General features: G+C 47.7%; 1 protein-coding gene across 1 annotated transcript in view; it reads right to left on the reverse strand.

The window, feature by feature from the left end:
* The window catches only part of SCAPER (S-phase cyclin A associated protein in the ER), a 363,121-nt gene that overhangs the window by 290,825 nt on the left and 56,823 nt on the right, over positions 1-15,473 (reverse strand). Inside the window, exons 6-8 of the mRNA XM_055130600.1 lie at positions 14,595-14,695; positions 5,063-5,179; positions 1,293-1,453 (exon numbers count right to left, since the gene is read on the reverse strand). Coding sequence (XP_054986575.1) covers positions 1,293-1,453; positions 5,063-5,179; positions 14,595-14,695 — 379 coding nt within the window. The remainder of the gene's footprint in view (positions 1-1,292; positions 1,454-5,062; positions 5,180-14,594; positions 14,696-15,473) is intronic.

A 15,473-nucleotide genomic window follows, 5' to 3' on the forward strand; every position in this document is an offset into this window, starting at 1 on the left:
TTGAGGCTTAAAACTCGGTTGGCTGCATGCAAGACAAGAACCCTACCAGCACCCCATCACAGTACTATCGTCTGGCCCCTAAACCATCTTTTTTTCACCTTTTCATAAAAGAAAGAACTCACATCTATGCTCAGTTTTCAAATGCTCCGTTTGTCTAAAGAAACCAAACACAGAGGGCTGGAGCAGTAGCACAGCGCATAGGGCATTTGCCTTGCACATGGCCAACCCGGGTTCGATTCCCAGCATCCCATATGGTCCCCTGAGCACTGCCAGGAGTAATTTCTGTGTGTAGAGCCAGGAGTAACCCCTGTGCATCGCCAGATGTGACCCAAAAAGCAAAGAAAAAAACCAAAGACAGTTTATTGAGTGAAATAGGAGTATCATACAAGTCAACATAACCGACTGAGATTGAAATGGAAAAAACAAAGCATTTTTTGAAAATGGAAAAAACAAAAAATTTTCATAAAGCAAAGGGGACAATGCCTTTGTTTTGTCCAATAAAACAAAAAAGATACAAAGGAATTTTTAATTTAAAAAAATTGTAATATAACTTATAACACATATTCATTATTTTTAAATCTAAGAATATATAGATGAATAAAAAACCCACCTTAGATTTCAATATATACATATTTTGTAAAGGAAATTTTCACGGGATATATTCCAGGTGGTCCTCATAGGAAGCACCCTTCTATTTAAGCTGATTAATGAATGGTTCTGATGGTCCCAGAAAAGATACATGATTTTTGCAAGCAGTTGATTTTGCAGTGTATCAAAATAATAATACCGCAACATTAATGAAACAGTGAGTGGTGTTTGTTGGAAGCGAATACTCCTAGAGACAGGTGAGCTATTCTGTTCTGCATGTAAAAAGGGTTATGAAGGATCTTCAAAATGAAATGACAAAGAAATCATCTCTTGACACTGACACACATCACCCCTGAATGATCTCCACAAGCTTTCTTACAGTGCTGAGTTTACTCCAGTTTTTAAATTATTTTTATTATTTTAACTGAGGAACATTAATATGCCATACGATGATGCAAGAAGAAAAGCGCATAATGCTATTAGCACCCTTTAAAATACATATAAAAATTTTAATATATGTGTGTATATGGATATATGGATATGTATAGAAATATGTGTGTATATGTGTATATATGTACACACATATATACACATATACATATGTGTGCATGTATACATATCCATATATACATATCAATATATGTCCACATCCCTACATAAACCACCTGTCGGCTACAGGAAAAGGTTGGCTCAAAGCCACTTGCCATTTCTGCGTGAAGCCTTCTGCGCTGTCGCTGGAGGGCAAGACTGAGCAGAGACGGAATCTGATGGCGCCACAGCACCTGTGTGATGAGCCTTTACCTTGTCAGCCCAGCTGACACCAGCGGGAGCCAGACGAGGAGCAGCCACTGTGCCTGGTGAGCCCCTATAAAGAAAAGGAACGCATTCAAAAGCCTGAACACGAGAGCAAGACCTTTACAGGGAGAATACTTCATAGAGGTTAATCTGAAATAAATCAGATGTGTGTGCTTATCCACATAACGCAGCATGCTACCATTAGAAGTCACGGTGAGGCGTCAATTTATCTTGATCTAATATGTCGTTGATTTAATATCATAGGAAATATTGCCATTCTATAGAAGTTCTTGTTAGTCTGGCTCCAAAACTGTTTTCCCATCAGAGACAGGAGAGAGCTCAGTGGGCTGGATGTGATCTCTGGCACCTGTGGTCCCCAAGGGCAGCCAGAAGTAGCCTCTGGGCACCACTGGGTATGGCCCCAACACATAACAATAATCAATTTTAAGTTTCACTGGAATCTTTGGAAATAACATATAAGCAGATGCTTCCTTCCACTTTGCCACTGCCCTCTCACTAAATGTACTCAATAACTCTGTTCTTGCTTGCCTCTAAAAATGTACGCCGAACTTTTCATTTACATTTAGAATGCCAGCTTTAGAGATAAGAACATGTTAATTTGCTAATGTTTTGATGCAGGACTACTAAATTAGACTTTTGCCATGATAACGTTTCAGTACCTATATTGCAAACCATAATGCTCAAAAGGTGAGAGAGAGAGAAAGAGACAGAGTAGAAGGAAGAGAGAAAGAAGAAAAGTACTTGCCATAGAGGCAATTAGAGGGATGGTGAAGAGGGTGTGGCAGGATGAAAACTGGGGACATTGTTGGTGAGAAATGTAGACTGGTGATCTGTACTGCAGAACATAATGCCTGAAAGTAGAGAGAACATATGGGGGAAACTGTCTGCCATGGAGGCAGGGGGAGTATAAGGACCTTAGAGTGTAAGGTCCCCTGAGCCTGTCAGGAGTGATCCTTGAGCACAGAGCCAGGAGTAAACCCTGAGCACAGCCAGATAGAGGCCACTATACCCATTAAAAAAAAAGAGAGAGAGAGATTTTAAATTAGGCATAAAGATAAAAAACAAGGTCTAAAATACAAAATAAAATATGTCTAAAATTCCAAAGTCAAGGGCAGAAAGGCGGGTCACCCAGTTGAAATGGAGGCTTTGTATGCAGAAGGCCTCAGTTCACTTTCTAACACCACTGAGCACTGTGCAGGGAGCAGCCTCCAAGCACCACTGCTTATAGTTCCCCCTTCAAAAAGAAATTAATATGTATATGTATATATATACATACACACATATATAAAGCCAACATAAAAGACCAGAACAACATTCCATATGTACAGATGATCAATAAAGTAAAAAGAATAAGTAATTTGAAGGAAGGCCGCCTGAGCTGGTTCTAACCTGAGAACAGAAAGAAAAGGAACGTAGAGAATGAACAGAACACCTCTTCACACACTTCTGAACACCAACATCGAATGTACGGCAGAATCTGAATAGAGAGAATGGGCAAAAATAATTAACATCAGCCTCCCTATGTATGGGACACGTTAATCTGTGTATCTCAGAACAGCAACAAATTTGACTGAGAATGCAGCACTCACACGCAGAAGAATCACAGTCAAACTACCAAAGAGAAGACAGAGAGATAAGCTTTTTGCAGGGGAGAGAGGGACAGCAGCAGGAAACAAAACCAAAATAAGCCACATACCAGCTCCCAGAGACAGAAATTTAGAAGCAGCAAAACAAAAGTAAAGCATTTTATTGTTTTAAAAAGCCCAGCAGGAGGGACCGCTAATTTTTTGTCAGAAATGACAGAAGCCAGAAGCCAGATGGAACACAAGAGGACATATTCAGAGAAAAAGACTTCGGTGGTGGGCCGCCTGGGGTCATCAGGGCTCTGCGCTCAGGAGTGATCCCTAGTGGTGCTCGGGGCATCCGCCGTGGTGCAGGAATGGATGCTGAGGCTGTCTGCGAGCAAGACAGAGCCTTCATCCCTGGCTCGGCTATGCAGTCCCAGAAAATGACTCTCAGTCAGTAACTCTATGCAAACCTACTGCAAACTCTTCAGAAACTAAAGGATGAGTTACAAGACTCTCAGATAAACAAAAACTGAGGGAAAGATGTAACTGGCAGATCTTACACACACACACACACACACAAACACACTACAAGAATTTCCTTTTAAAAATAAAAGAGTGGGGGCTGGAGCAATAGCACAGCGGGTAGGGCGCTTGCCTTGCACGCGGCCAACCCAGGCTGACCCAGGTTCGAATCCCAGCATCCCATATGGTCCCCTGAGCACCGCCAGGGGTAATTCCTGAGTGTAGAACCAGGAGTAACCCCTGTGCATTGCTGGGTGTGACCCAAAAAGCAAAAAAAAAAAAAAAAAAAAAAAAAAAAATAAAAGAGTGATATTACTTGAGTTCATAACACATAAACAAAGAGCATCAGAAAAAGTAACTAAGTAAATACAAAAGAGAATATAAATGTATTTTCTTCTTTAGAACTTTTCTTCTTCCATCTGATTTAAAGGACAACTACCTAAAATAAGACTGGGTTGATGGAATCAGAATGGAAGACAGGACAATAACACAGTTCATGAAATCAATGGATTTAGAGGGTACGTTGTGAAATAAATTGCTAGTTCTTGATACGAATCCTTTAAACTCTGGGTCTCTACTTATGTCTGAATATTGTATATTTCTTAAAAGTTAAAACTTTACTCTCATCATCATTATCATCATCATCATCATCATCATCATCATCATCATCATCATCATCATCCCATTGATCGTTGATTTTCTCAAGCGGTCTCAGTAACGTCTCCATTCGTCCCAGCCCTGAGATTTTAGCAGCCTCTCTTTACTCGTCCTTCCCAACGGTGCCACATTGGAGGCTCTTTCAGGGTCAGGGGAATAAGACCCATCATTGTTACTGGTTTGGCATATGAATATGCCACGGGGAGCTTGCCAGGGTCTCCCATGCAGACAGGAAACTCTCAGTAGCTTACCAGGTTCTCCAAAGGGGAGAATTAGGCTATAAGGTGTCATGCTTCCAGGAGCTTGATTTTATAGTCTCCGGATGTTGGCCATCAATGGCGCCAGGGGTAGTTTCTGGGTGTGACTGCCTAGGTACTGGAGAATTGGGGATCTGGGTGGAGGAGGCCCAGTCCCAATCCAAGCAGGCTTGGAGATCTCGGCCCTGGGTCCCACACACCTGGGTTCCCCTGCCAGTTCCTTCATGCAGGAGGCTTATCCGAACGTGTTGAGAGGGGCCTTGAACATGGCTGTGGCTGGGTTCCGGAGGTCTGTGGCTGCCAGCGATCTGCTCGGGGCAGGGAGGGAAACTCAACCCACCCCCTCTGAGGGGCCCTGGTGAAGACAGCCAGGCGCAGGGGCAAGAGACTCTGCATAGCTCCATCCCGGGAGCTTAATTTTATAATCTCTGGATGTTAGCCGTCGATGGGATTACACTTTATTGGGATTAAAACTTTACTCTCATGAATATTTTTAAGTTTTTATTCAAACAATTTCAAATACTCAGGAATATATGCACGAATGTGTTTTAGTAACAAAATTTATCAGTTTTAGTAACAGAATTTATCAGTTTTGTAATACTTATAAAAATCTTACCCACAGGAAATAACCTGCTGCAATGCAAATGAACTCACCCAAAATTTAAGCTTCTTCGAGCATTTGATGTTACACTTATTCTGTCAGTTGATGGACTTGGAATCACATGACGTCCGGGAGACATCTTCTTCACTTCCCACGCCAATGACGTTGGTCTGCCAATTGAAAGCATACAGCAGAATGAATTCACCCAAAAATGAGGGGAGGAGGCCTAAACCATTGATTCTTAGCAGTGAAAAACATCCCCAGGTCACAATCTTTTTCCAAGAGCTGGTTTGTCCAGAAAGTTAGCACATTCATATAAAGCTATCCTAGATGATATTGGATCAAGAGTTTTCACCCACCACACCTATTCACACTTACTTAAAAGTGGTCCTGAGTTACGAAGACATTTAAAAAAAAAAAAAGCAAAACAACAAAAAAAACAAGAAAACAAAACCACACCTAAAAAGTCAACAGGACAAATTCAAGTTAGTTGTGTCTGAGAACTAATGGTGTGGAAAACAAACAGCATGTCAGAAAGAAAATGGGAAGGATCGAATGAAGAACACACGGGGTCTATATAAAGATATTAAAAGTCACTTTTTTTTTTTCAGTGGATATTGCTTTTGAATTAAGAACTGCTCTTAAGGGGCTGGAGAGAGAGATGAACCAAGAGCCGCGGCACGAGAAGCAGAGCCTCCCGCCTACTGACTGTGATCCTGAGGTCTCCTAACCCATTTTGGCACCAGAGCAGATTCTTGGAGCCATGCATTTTGACTGCGAACTGAACTACAACCTCGTGCAGCCCGGGGAGGGATTTTTTTCCCTCTCCACCCCATTTTTCTGAGCGAAAATGGCGGCAGCGGCAGCAACCACGCGGTGAGAGCCACCCTCTAAGACCCCTACACCAGGAGGTAGGACTTTCTTTAGTGACGTAGCCTGTAGGTGATCCTGGGAGGGGAGGTGTTCCCGGCGCGCCTTCCGCCCAGAGATGAACCAAGAGCCGCGGCACGAGAAGCAGAGCCTCCCGCCTACTGACTGTGATCCTGAGGTCTCCTAACCCATTTTGGCACCAGAGCAGATTCTTGGAGCCATGCATTTTGACTGCGAACTGAACTACAACCTCGTGCAGCCCGGGGAGGGATTTTTTTCCCTCTCCACCCCATTTTTCTGAGCGAAAATGGCGGCAGCGGCAGCAACCACGCGGTGAGAGCCACCCTCTAAGACCCCTACACCAGGAGGTAGGACTTTCTTTAGTGACGTAGCCTGTAGGTGATCCTGGGAGGGGAGGTGTTCCCGGCGCGCCTTCCGCCCAGAGATGAACCAAGAGCCGCGGCACGAGAAGCAGAGCCTCCCGCCTACTGACTGTGATCCTGAGGTCTCCTAACCCATTTTGGCACCAGAGCAGATTCTTGGAGCCATGCATTTTGACTGCGAACTGAACTACAACCTCGTGCAGCCCGGGGAGGGATTTTTTTCCCTCTCCACCCCATTTTTCTGAGCGAAAATGGCGGCAGCGGCAGCAACCACGCGGTGAGAGCCACCCTCTAAGACCCCTACACCAGGAGGTAGGACTTTCTTTAGTGACGTAGCCTGTAGGTGATCCTGGGAGGGGAGGTGTTCCCGGCGCGCCTTCCGCCCAGAGATGAACCAAGAGCCGCGGCACGAGAAGCAGAGCCTCCCGCCTACTGACTGTGATCCTGAGGTCTCCTAACCCATTTTGGCACCAGAGCAGATTCTTGGAGCCATGCATTTTGACTGCGAACTGAACTACAACCTCGTGCAGCCCGGGGAGGGATTTTTTTCCCTCTCCACCCCATTTTTCTGAGCGAAAATGGCGGCAGCGGCAGCAACCACGCGGTGAGAGCCACCCTCTAAGACCCCTACACCAGGAGGTAGGACTTTCTTTAGTGACGTAGCCTGTAGGTGATCCTGGGAGGGGAGGTGTTCCCGGCGCGCCTTCCGCCCAGAGATGAACCAAGAGCCGCGGCACGAGAAGCAGAGCCTCCCGCCTACTGACTGTGATCCTGAGGTCTCCTAACCCATTTTGGCACCAGAGCAGATTCTTGGAGCCATGCATTTTGACTGCGAACTGAACTACAACCTCGTGCAGCCCGGGGAGGGATTTTTTTCCTCTCCACCCCATTTTTCTGAGCGAAAATGGCGGCAGCGGCAGCAACCACGCGGTGAGAGCCACCCTCTAAGACCCCTACACCAGGAGGTAGGACTTTCTTTAGTGACGTAGCCTGTAGGTGATCCTGGGAGGGGAGGTGTTCCCGGCGCGCCTTCCGCCCAGAGATGAACCAAGAGCCGCGGCACGAGAAGCAGAGCCTCCCGCCTACTGACTGTGATCCTGAGGTCTCCTAACCCATTTTGGCACCAGAGCAGATTCTTGGAGCCATGCATTTTGACTGCGAACTGAACTACAACCTCGTGCAGCCCGGGGAGGGATTTTTTTCCCTCTCCACCCCATTTTTCTGAGCGAAAATGGCGGCAGCGGCAGCAACCACGCGGTGAGAGCCACCCTCTAAGACCCCTACACCAGGAGGTAGGACTTTCTTTAGTGACGTAGCCTGTAGGTGATCCTGGGAGGGGAGGTGTTCCCGGCGCGCCTTCCGCCCAGAGATGAACCAAGAGCCGCGGCACGAGAAGCAGAGCCTCCCGCCTACTGACTGTGATCCTGAGGTCTCCTAACCCATTTTGGCACCAGAGCAGATTCTTGGAGCCATGCATTTTGACTGCGAACTGAACTACAACCTCGTGCAGCCCGGGGAGGGATTTTTTTCCCTCTCCACCCCATTTTTCTGAGCGAAAATGGCGGCAGCGGCAGCAACCACGCGGTGAGAGCCACCCTCTAAGACCCCTACACCAGGAGGTAGGACTTTCTTTAGTGACGTAGCCTGTAGGTGATCCTGGGAGGGGAGGTGTTCCCGGCGCGCCTTCCGCCCAGAGATGAACCAAGAGCCGCGGCACGAGAAGCAGAGCCTCCCGCCTACTGACTGTGATCCTGAGGTCTCCTAACCCATTTTGGCACCAGAGCAGATTCTTGGAGCCATGCATTTTGACTGCGAACTGAACTACAACCTCGTGCAGCCCGGGGAGGGATTTTTTTCCCTCTCCACCCCATTTTTCTGAGCGAAAATGGCGGCAGCGGCAGCAACCACGCGGTGAGAGCCACCCTCTAAGACCCCTACACCAGGAGGTAGGACTTTCTTTAGTGACGTAGCCTGTAGGTGATCCTGGGAGGGGAGGTGTTCCCGGCGCGCCTTCCGCCCAGAGATGAACCAAGAGCCGCGGCACGAGAAGCAGAGCCTCCCGCCTACTGACTGTGATCCTGAGGTCTCCTAACCCATTTTGGCACCAGAGCAGATTCTTGGAGCCATGCATTTTGACTGCGAACTGAACTACAACCTCGTGCAGCCCGGGGAGGGATTTTTTTCCCTCTCCACCCCATTTTTCTGAGCGAAAATGGCGGCAGCGGCAGCAACCACGCGGTGAGAGCCACCCTCTAAGACCCCTACACCAGGAGGTAGGACTTTCTTTAGTGACGTAGCCTGTAGGTGATCCTGGGAGGGGAGGTGTTCCCGGCGCGCCTTCCGCCCAGAGATGAACCAAGAGCCGCGGCACGAGAAGCAGAGCCTCCCGCCTACTGACTGTGATCCTGAGGTCTCCTAACCCATTTTGGCACCAGAGCAGATTCTTGGAGCCATGCATTTTGACTGCGAACTGAACTACAACCTCGTGCAGCCCGGGGAGGGATTTTTTTCCCTCTCCACCCCATTTTTCTGAGCGAAAATGGCGGCAGCGGCAGCAACCACGCGGTGAGAGCCACCCTCTAAGACCCCTACACCAGGAGGTAGGACTTTCTTTAGTGACGTAGCCTGTAGGTGATCCTGGGAGGGGAGGTGTTCCCGGCGCGCCTTCCGCCCAGAGATGAACCAAGAGCCGCGGCACGAGAAGCAGAGCCTCCCGCCTACTGACTGTGATCCTGAGGTCTCCTAACCCATTTTGGCACCAGAGCAGATTCTTGGAGCCATGCATTTTGACTGCGAACTGAACTACAACCTCGTGCAGCCCGGGGAGGGATTTTTTTCCCTCTCCACCCCATTTTTCTGAGCGAAAATGGCGGCAGCGGCAGCAACCACGCGGTGAGAGCCACCCTCTAAGACCCCTACACCAGGAGGTAGGACTTTCTTTAGTGACGTAGCCTGTAGGTGATCCTGGGAGGGGAGGTGTTCCCGGCGCGCCTTCCGCCCAGAGATGAACCAAGAGCCGCGGCACGAGAAGCAGAGCCTCCCGCCTACTGACTGTGATCCTGAGGTCTCCTAACCCATTTTGGCACCAGAGCAGATTCTTGGAGCCATGCATTTTGACTGCGAACTGAACTACAACCTCGTGCAGCCCGGGGAGGGATTTTTTTCCCTCTCCACCCCATTTTTCTGAGCGAAAATGGCGGCAGCGGCAGCAACCACGCGGTGAGAGCCACCCTCTAAGACCCCTACACCAGGAGGTAGGACTTTCTTTAGTGACGTAGCCTGTAGGTGATCCTGGGAGGGGAGGTGTTCCCGGCGCGCCTTCCGCCCAGAGATGAACCAAGAGCCGCGGCACGAGAAGCAGAGCCTCCCGCCTACTGACTGTGATCCTGAGGTCTCCTAACCCATTTTGGCACCAGAGCAGATTCTTGGAGCCATGCATTTTGACTGCGAACTGAACTACAACCTCGTGCAGCCCGGGGAGGGATTTTTTTCCCTCTCCACCCCATTTTTCTGAGCGAAAATGGCGGCAGCGGCAGCAACCACGCGGTGAGAGCCACCCTCTAAGACCCCTACACCAGGAGGTAGGACTTTCTTTAGTGACGTAGCCTGTAGGTGATCCTGGGAGGGGAGGTGTTCCCGGCGCGCCTTCCGCCCAGAGATGAACCAAGAGCCGCGGCACGAGAAGCAGAGCCTCCCGCCTACTGACTGTGATCCTGAGGTCTCCTAACCCATTTTGGCACCAGAGCAGATTCTTGGAGCCATGCATTTTGACTGCGAACTGAACTACAACCTCGTGCAGCCCGGGGAGGGATTTTTTTCCCTCTCCACCCCATTTTTCTGAGCGAAAATGGCGGCAGCGGCAGCAACCACGCGGTGAGAGCCACCCTCTAAGACCCCTACACCAGGAGGTAGGACTTTCTTTAGTGACGTAGCCTGTAGGTGATCCTGGGAGGGGAGGTGTTCCCGGCGCGCCTTCCGCCCAGAGATGAACCAAGAGCCGCGGCACGAGAAGCAGAGCCTCCCGCCTACTGACTGTGATCCTGAGGTCTCCTAACCCATTTTGGCACCAGAGCAGATTCTTGGAGCCATGCATTTTGACTGCGAACTGAACTACAACCTCGTGCAGCCCGGGGAGGGATTTTTTTCCCTCTCCACCCCATTTTTCTGAGCGAAAATGGCGGCAGCGGCAGCAACCACGCGGTGAGAGCCACCCTCTAAGACCCCTACACCAGGAGGTAGGACTTTCTTTAGTGACGTAGCCTGTAGGTGATCCTGGGAGGGGAGGTGTTCCCGGCGCGCCTTCCGCCCAGAGATGAACCAAGAGCCGCGGCACGAGAAGCAGAGCCTCCCGCCTACTGACTGTGATCCTGAGGTCTCCTAACCCATTTTGGCACCAGAGCAGATTCTTGGAGCCATGCATTTTGACTGCGAACTGAACTACAACCTCGTGCAGCCCGGGGAGGGATTTTTTTCCCTCTCCACCCCATTTTTCTGAGCGAAAATGGCGGCAGCGGCAGCAACCACGCGGTGAGAGCCACCCTCTAAGACCCCTACACCAGGAGGTAGGACTTTCTTTAGTGACGTAGCCTGTAGGTGATCCTGGGAGGGGAGGTGTTCCCGGCGCGCCTTCCGCCCAGAGATGAACCAAGAGCCGCGGCACGAGAAGCAGAGCCTCCCGCCTACTGACTGTGATCCTGAGGTCTCCTAACCCATTTTGGCAACAGAGCAGATTCTTGGAGCCATCCATTTTGACTGTGAACTGAGCTAAAATATTAGAAACCCAAAACCGCGCGGCCGCTATCGCGGCCGCGCGGACTCGAAATCTTCACCTTTACCAAGGAAGAGAAATTATTAGATGATGCTTATTCAGCAGGCCTGATTGTTGGGGAAAATTTCCAATCAACAGTAGTGAGTTCTGTATGGAAATATGAAATGTACTCAATATATAGAGAGAATAATGGGAATATCATCAGCTACTTAGATGGGGGGTGGGGTGGGAGGGGGGTGTATTGGGGTTTTTGGTGGTGGAACGGGTGCACTGGTGAAGGGATGGTGGTTTAATCAGTATTTGACTGTGACTTAAACCTGAAAGCTTTGTATTTTTTTTGTTTTCACGGTGGTTCAATAAAATATTTCTTTTAAAAAAAAAAATAAAAAAAATAAAAATAAAAAAAAAAAAAAAAAAAAAAAAGGGGCTGGAGAGCTAGTATAGCTGGCAGAGTGCTTGCCTTGCATGCTGACCCAGGGTTAATATCCGGCAATCATATATGGTCCCCAGAGCCCTGCCGGGAGTGATCCCTAAGCACAGAGTCAGGGAAAGCCCTGAGCACCACAGAGTATGTTAAAAAAAAAAAAAAATGCTTCTGAACCATAATCTGCTACACTTCTTCATTGGCCCCACAACCAATGAGTTGACAGAATCTTTTAAAATGTTTCTCTCATGCAACAATTCTATATGATGCTTATAACCTCCTCCATAATGCCCCAGAATCTGCTTATCCCACATGTCCATTCAAGCTAACAGTTGGGATTTTTTTTCTCAAAGAAATTATAGTTATAGCTATTAAACCAAAAATTTGATTTTTAAGAAAAGATGATTCACACAAAATCTAAAGCTGTGTTTCTTTGGGCCACACCCAACTCCAGGCTTTGGGGGTTGGGGGGCCTCTGCTAGCAGTGCTCAGTGGACCATATAGTGCCAAGGATCTGACAGGGCTCCCACACGCCAGGCAAAGCCCGCATACACTCCAGTCCTCCGAGCTCTCTCTGTGCCCTCGAAGTCTGAAGCTTTAGACAACTTAGGGCCAAATCACCTTTCAGAAAGGTTGTAACGCACTATGCTACCACCAGATACAAAAATCCCCTTTCCGTTCAACCTTGACAACATTTGACATCTTGTTTTAACATTTTCACTGGCAAATTGCATTTGCATTTTTTTTTAATTTTTGCAAGGGACAGATCTGATCTGATGCCAATCTCTTACTTGAAAATCTTGTATGGTTCAAAATAAAATCTGAAGTTTTCATTATCTGGTCCGCACCTAATTCTCTTAGCTCTGGCTACTCTTGCCCGTGTACGCTTCGTCCCCACCTCACTGAATTTTAGATCCCTGGATGCCACCATGGTACCTTCCATCCCATGGCACCCACCTGTATTATCACTCCTGCCTGGGCTACTCCTTTCTCCACTTTTGTCCAGCTAATGCCTATCTGAAATTTTAGTCACAACTTAAACGTTACCTCCTTGGGGAGACTTCTTGGACTCAGCAAATCAGCACAGTGGTACATTTGGGGGGAGAGGAGGGCCTCACCCAGCGAAGCTCAGGGGTTACTCCTGGCTCTGCACTGAGAAATTACTCCTGGTGGTGCTTGGGGACCATATGCAATATTGGGAACTGGCCCCAGGTCAGTGCCTCACCTCCTGTACTATCACTCTGGCCCCAGGAGTAAGTTTTCTAATACTACCAAAGTACACTCTTATTTCTTTCTTCTTTTGATGGAGATGAAGGGGTGATGGGTGTAATATGCTGGGAAAAGACCCCAAGCAGTACTCAGGCCCCGGGTCCACTCTAGTGATACCTGGCCTCGGTGTACAGGCCGGACAGCTCAGTGCCAGGATCTGGAGTGGGGCTGTACCAGACAATGCTCGGAGGGCCATGAAGTACTGGTGTCAAACTCACATACCGGGCATGTGCTCCAGCCCTTTATGCTCTCTGCCCCAGGCTCCCATATTTCTACTTCAATAAGAGTTCACGCATGAGTCGAGACTGAACATCAATCTTTTCTGGGAACACTCTCCACTCTTCAAGAGGGCAAGCAATGTGGCAATTCCTGCACCACAATAGCCTTGTGCATAGCACTCAGATGTGGGCTGGGCCAAAATGCAAGCATGTGAAGTCGCTCTGATAGCTCACCATTCTCCAAATCAAAAAAATAAAGAGGTGTCCTGCACTGCCTACTCCCTTCCCTCACTGTCCCTATTGTCAGGGACAATACAACTTCCCTGACGCTCCCTTCAGTCTGCACAGACTCTGCCTTTCTACAGCTGACTTCATTTTCTTCCTCTGTCAACAAGGCAAACCACCTAGTAAAATCCACCGCCTCCTTTGAACATTCCCACCTCCACCGTGAAATGCTTCCTGAGCCCTCCCCATCCAAGGAGACACAAGTGTGTCCTGAGCACCCACCCCTAGACAGCAAATGCATGAGAGCCTCAAATATGCCAGTGATTCAATTGTTCTATTAGGAAAAAGTATCTTGCCCCAGTAAGCATCCAAGATTATACGCACCCAATCAAATATTTGTTGCTGAACTAAATCAGAAACACAGCTCCCAAATTTAAGAGTTTCAAGTTAAGCGAAGGTCAAGGACTGCTTTTTTTTTTAATAAATATTTTTTTTTAGTTTTTTATTAGTGAATCACCGTGAGGTACAGTTACAGACTCACAAACTTTCGTGCTTGCATTTCAGTCATACAATGGTCGAGTGCCCATCCCTCCACCAGCACCTCTTTTCCACCACTAATGGTCCCCGCATCCATCCCACCACAGCCCATCCTGTCCTCCCCTCACCCCACTCCACCCCACCTCTGTGGCAGGGCATTCCCTTTTGCTCTCTCTCTCCTTTTGGGTGCTGCAGTTTGCAGTAGAGGTATTCAGTGGCCATCATGTGGCCATAGTCTACTTTCAGCGCACATCTCCCATCCCAAACAGGCCCTCCTAGCACCCTTTACTTGGTGGTCCCTTCTCTAACTGAGCTGCCTTTTCCTTCAGCATGCAAGACCAGCTTCTAAGCTGTGAAGTAATCCTCCTGGTACTCATCTCTACTATTCTTGGGTGTTAGTTTTATATTCTGTTACTTTATATTCCACAGATGAGTGCAATCTTTCTATGTCTATCCCTCTCTTTCTGACTCATTTCACTTAACATGATACTTTCCATGTTGATCCACCTATATGCAAATTTCATGACTTCATCTTTTCTAACAGCTGCATAGTATTCCACCGTGTAGATGTACCAGGGTTTCTTTAACCAGTTATCTGTTCTCGGGCACTCGGGTTTTTTTCCAGATTCTGGCTATTGTAAACAGTGCTGCAATGAACATATAAGTGCAGGTGTCATTTCTACTATCCTCTTTTGTATCTCTGGGATATATTCCCAGAAGTGGTATTGCTGGGTCAAATGGGAGTTCAATCAATTTCTAATTTTTTGTGAAGTGTCCAAACTGTTTTCCAAAAGGGCTGAACCAACGGCATGCCCACCAACAGTGAAGGAGAGTCCAGGACTGCTTTTTAAACTGCTGGCTGCTCTAAATATAAAGAATGGAGTTGATTACCTGCTCTGAGCATCTGTCTTCTCGAGCTTTTCCTGAAGCTGAATCCAGTCAATCAGCGCTTTGAAATCTCTAACGTAGTTATCCAGCATCATCAGCACCTCCTACAGCAAAGCAAACAACAAACATCGAATGACACTTGAGTCTAAAAAGCAATTTTAATTTTATTTTAGTCACCGTGATTTACAGTCCGTTAATGGCACTGCTGCAAGCATACACCATAACCCTTCTTGGAGTGCCCGCTTCTCTCCACCACTAGAATCTAAAAAGCGTGAGAAAAAGCTTAGAGGGAAGGTCATGAAAATTAATAAATTTTACAGTACACTCCCTCCTCATTAAAAAAGTAATAAAACTTAATTGTCTTTTTTTTAAGGTTTTATTTTTCATTCTCACCACTCGGTAAGGAAATAAGAAGCGAATGAGGGGGCCAGAAAAAGAGACAGCAGAGCGCTTGCCTCACATAAGGTCCCCCCAACACCACCCAGGAGTGACAGCCAGGAATAAGCCCTAAGCACAGCAAGGTATGGTTCAAAGTCAAAACAAAAAAAATTAATGAAAAGGAATAAATCATTCCCTGGCCGCCAGGAGTGATTCCTGAGCTTAGAGCTAGGAGCAGGCCCTGAGCACCACTGGGTGTGCCCCGCACACAAAGAAAAGGGAAAGGAAAATCGGAAAGGGAAGGGAAAGGGAGGGCGAGGGAAGGGAAAACAAAAGAAATAAGTAAAGACGAGAGGCTACAAAGAGACAGTACTGATACTACTTTTCAAAAACTCCACAAAATGCCCACTTCTACTCTTTGCCAGGAAATTGAATAGAAAAGTGTTCAAACATCCAAAACATAATGTACAGAAAACTATTAGAAAGCCGAGAGCCAGGCAAACA

Source organism: Sorex araneus, chromosome 3 (assembly GCF_027595985.1).
Source record: "Sorex araneus isolate mSorAra2 chromosome 3, mSorAra2.pri, whole genome shotgun sequence".
Lineage (NCBI taxonomy): Eukaryota > Metazoa > Chordata > Mammalia > Eulipotyphla > Soricidae > Sorex > Sorex araneus.